At 29.5% G+C, this 2,702-nt stretch overlaps 2 protein-coding genes across 2 annotated transcripts in view; one reads left to right on the forward strand and one right to left on the reverse strand.

Moving 5' to 3' along the window:
- The window catches only part of LOC108727385 (uncharacterized), a 15,043-nt gene extending 14,386 nt beyond the window's left edge, over positions 1-657 (forward strand). Inside the window, 2 exon segments of the mRNA XM_018455502.1 lie at positions 152-235; positions 586-657. Coding sequence (XP_018311004.1) covers positions 152-235; positions 586-657 — 156 coding nt within the window.
- Positions 658-867: 210 nt separating this feature from the next.
- On the reverse strand, positions 868-2,024 carry LOC108727386 (neutral phospholipase A2 3). Its single transcript, XM_018455503.1, has 3 exons — positions 1,798-2,024; positions 1,597-1,706; positions 868-1,402 (listed from the first exon to the last, which is right to left on the reverse strand). Exons 1-3 carry the CDS (start codon positions 1,896-1,898, stop codon positions 1,236-1,238), a joined length of 378 nt encoding a protein of 125 aa, XP_018311005.1. The 5' UTR covers positions 1,899-2,024; the 3' UTR covers positions 868-1,235.
- Positions 2,025-2,702: the final 678 nt, after the last annotated feature.

Here is a 2,702-nt window from a genome sequence, read left to right on the forward strand (position 1 = left end):
TGTGTGTGTGTGTGTGTTTATTTTAAAGTACAGAATTTTTGCGATATATAGTAAAACTTTTTTTTGTTAATAACTTTTTAACGAAGGACGAGCGACGGCTAAAACCTGTTGGAGGTTACTCAGAGTTATGACCTTGACAATATATGTCAAGGTCGAGGTCATTGGGGGGGGTCCCCTAATCGGAACATTTGCCTTAAAACTCATCATACAAAGAACTAAGGAATTGCAAACCGAGGTATGCCGAGATATGCCTTTTTCCAATGCTATGTTATCAAATAATGACACATGCTGTTATTTTCTATACTAGACATCGCATACGCGCGCTTCGCAAGCGCTACTTGGCCTTCAATGTTTTTACATATTACTATATTTAAATGTTTGCATATTTAAGTGCATACAATTAATATTAAATTGTTACTATTATACTATTAATTCCTCGATACACACAATTGTCAAAATATGCAATGACAACTGTTCACGAAGTAAACGCAATGAGAGAACTAATCGACATCGCGGAAAACCAACAATAATGAATTTCGATTTTTTTAAATGTCTTTTAAAAAAGTGGACTGTATCTAATTATAGATAGAGCGAGATATTTCCAAGAAATACAAAAATAGGACGGTACATTTAATCGAAGGTGTAAATACGTTGTAGATATTAAACAAAGGAGAAAAAAATTGTTGAATTATATATCAAATGTTAATAAATAATACATAAAGATAGTACGACTTTGCTATTGTTAATATATATAATCTTTCTGCTCTGTTGTGTAATATATATAATCCTTTTATTCCTATACATTCTAAATATATTACCTTGGTAGAACAGATTTAAGTAACGGTAGAGAGAACGAGAAAAATAAATATAAATACTACAATATGATTATAATCGTTGTTGATTGTAGCGTGACCTCTTACATATCTCTAAAGATGTGTAATTTGTAAGAATAATCAGTACTTTCTTTGGTATCCGAATTTTATCGGCCTTTACTCATACAACATATTTCTAAAGGACATTCTAAAGACATCCAGAGAACGTTCTAGCCTAAGAAAGTGTGCTGTGTAAGAATAGAATTTTTTAACATATGTATAAGTCATGAATTTAAGATATTGCGAGTCATTTCTCGAAAGTTAAATCTTACAAAGTAAAGCGAATTTTTTGTTTCTAAACGTGATCAATGCTATTTTTAAAAAACAATATTTTTTATGAATTACTCTTATTGTAAAATACGTTTATATAATCATGAAAAGATTCTGCACAAGTCTCCATGGTGACGAAGTACAAACTGCTTTGGTAGTAGGGCAAGGATATCTTTTCAGACACTCAGCTAACGAACGATCGCATTCGCATAAACGTTGAGCACAAGATCCTGATCCGCCCCAACTGCCATGCTCAGCCGCTGTAATAAAAGATTTTACGAATCGTTTTATTTCATTATAGCTTTATTTTCACTTTATTTACGTATAGCATAAATAAATAAGTCAAGTTTGGTTTATAGAAAAGATGTTATGTTGGAATTATTTTTTTTAAAGCGAAGGAAATTGTATTGGCTCATAAGGAAAAGATTAAATGAATAATTATCAATAAACAAACCACAAACAGGTTTATAACCGCGATAACATTTCCAATAATATGGTATAAAGTATTCCGAGAACATAGGACATTCTGTAGCATCGTAACACCAGTCGTGCATTTTGCAGCATCTGGAACATTACATTTAATTTATTTCTTGTGAAGAAAAACTCGTGGTTGTAAATGATGTGATTGGCTTTCCTACAGATGTAAATAACGTACTGGTCGATACCATCGATGACGTAACCGGATCCCAAGAATCCGCAGTAGCAACCATATCCTTTGTAAGCTAAAGGATTACATCCCGTAGCGCATACTACCATATTATAAAGATGTATTACTCCTCTTTTGAATCTCGTATGGCCCGTAGTCTCCTTTGCATTTGTTCTGAAATCGCATAATTATGTCAGCCTAGATAACATGTATATCTTTTTAAAAACATCTTTAAGCTTTACCAAAAGCTATTTTTTAAAAAAGTTAAAAAAACATTCAATTTATAATGATAAATATTAAACGAAGTGTTTTTAAGACTGTAATGTGAATACACATCTAGGAAACGCCTCATATGGGTTTTATAAAAGTATTTTATAAAAAACAACATAAAAAAGAACTTTTTAAAAAATAAATTAAAAAAAATTTTTTTGAGCAATTTTTTATAATAATAATTATGTAAACCGTTCGATTGTTTGACACAGAAAAAATATCAAAAGTAATGACCAATAAACGGGCAAAATAAGATGTTATATTAATGAATTAATATATATTTGAGATTCTGCTTCAATAAAATTGCATACAAAAATATTAAAACGTTTCAACTCATAGAGTCTTCTTCAGTTATAACTGAAGAACTTTAGTTTATAAACTATTTTTACTTAGCATACATATATGTAATAATATGTACGGCTACTTATATCATTGATTGTAACATGTACAACATTAAAATTAAAGTGCATGGCTAATCTGGATATAACACAGTTGAAAACGTTATCTTGAAAAAATAATGTATTACCGTTACAGTTACTTTTTGTTAAAATATTTTGTAAATATTTATTTTTCATTAATTATGCATTTGAGAAAATAATTCATTAAACATATAATGGTAATAAGGCTCAATAAATTAAAATTAT

Source organism: Mycetomoellerius zeteki, unplaced genomic scaffold (assembly GCF_001594055.1).
Source record: "Mycetomoellerius zeteki isolate Tzet28-1 unplaced genomic scaffold, Tzet1.0 scaffold485, whole genome shotgun sequence".
Classification (NCBI taxonomy): Eukaryota; Metazoa; Arthropoda; class Insecta; order Hymenoptera; family Formicidae; genus Mycetomoellerius; species Mycetomoellerius zeteki.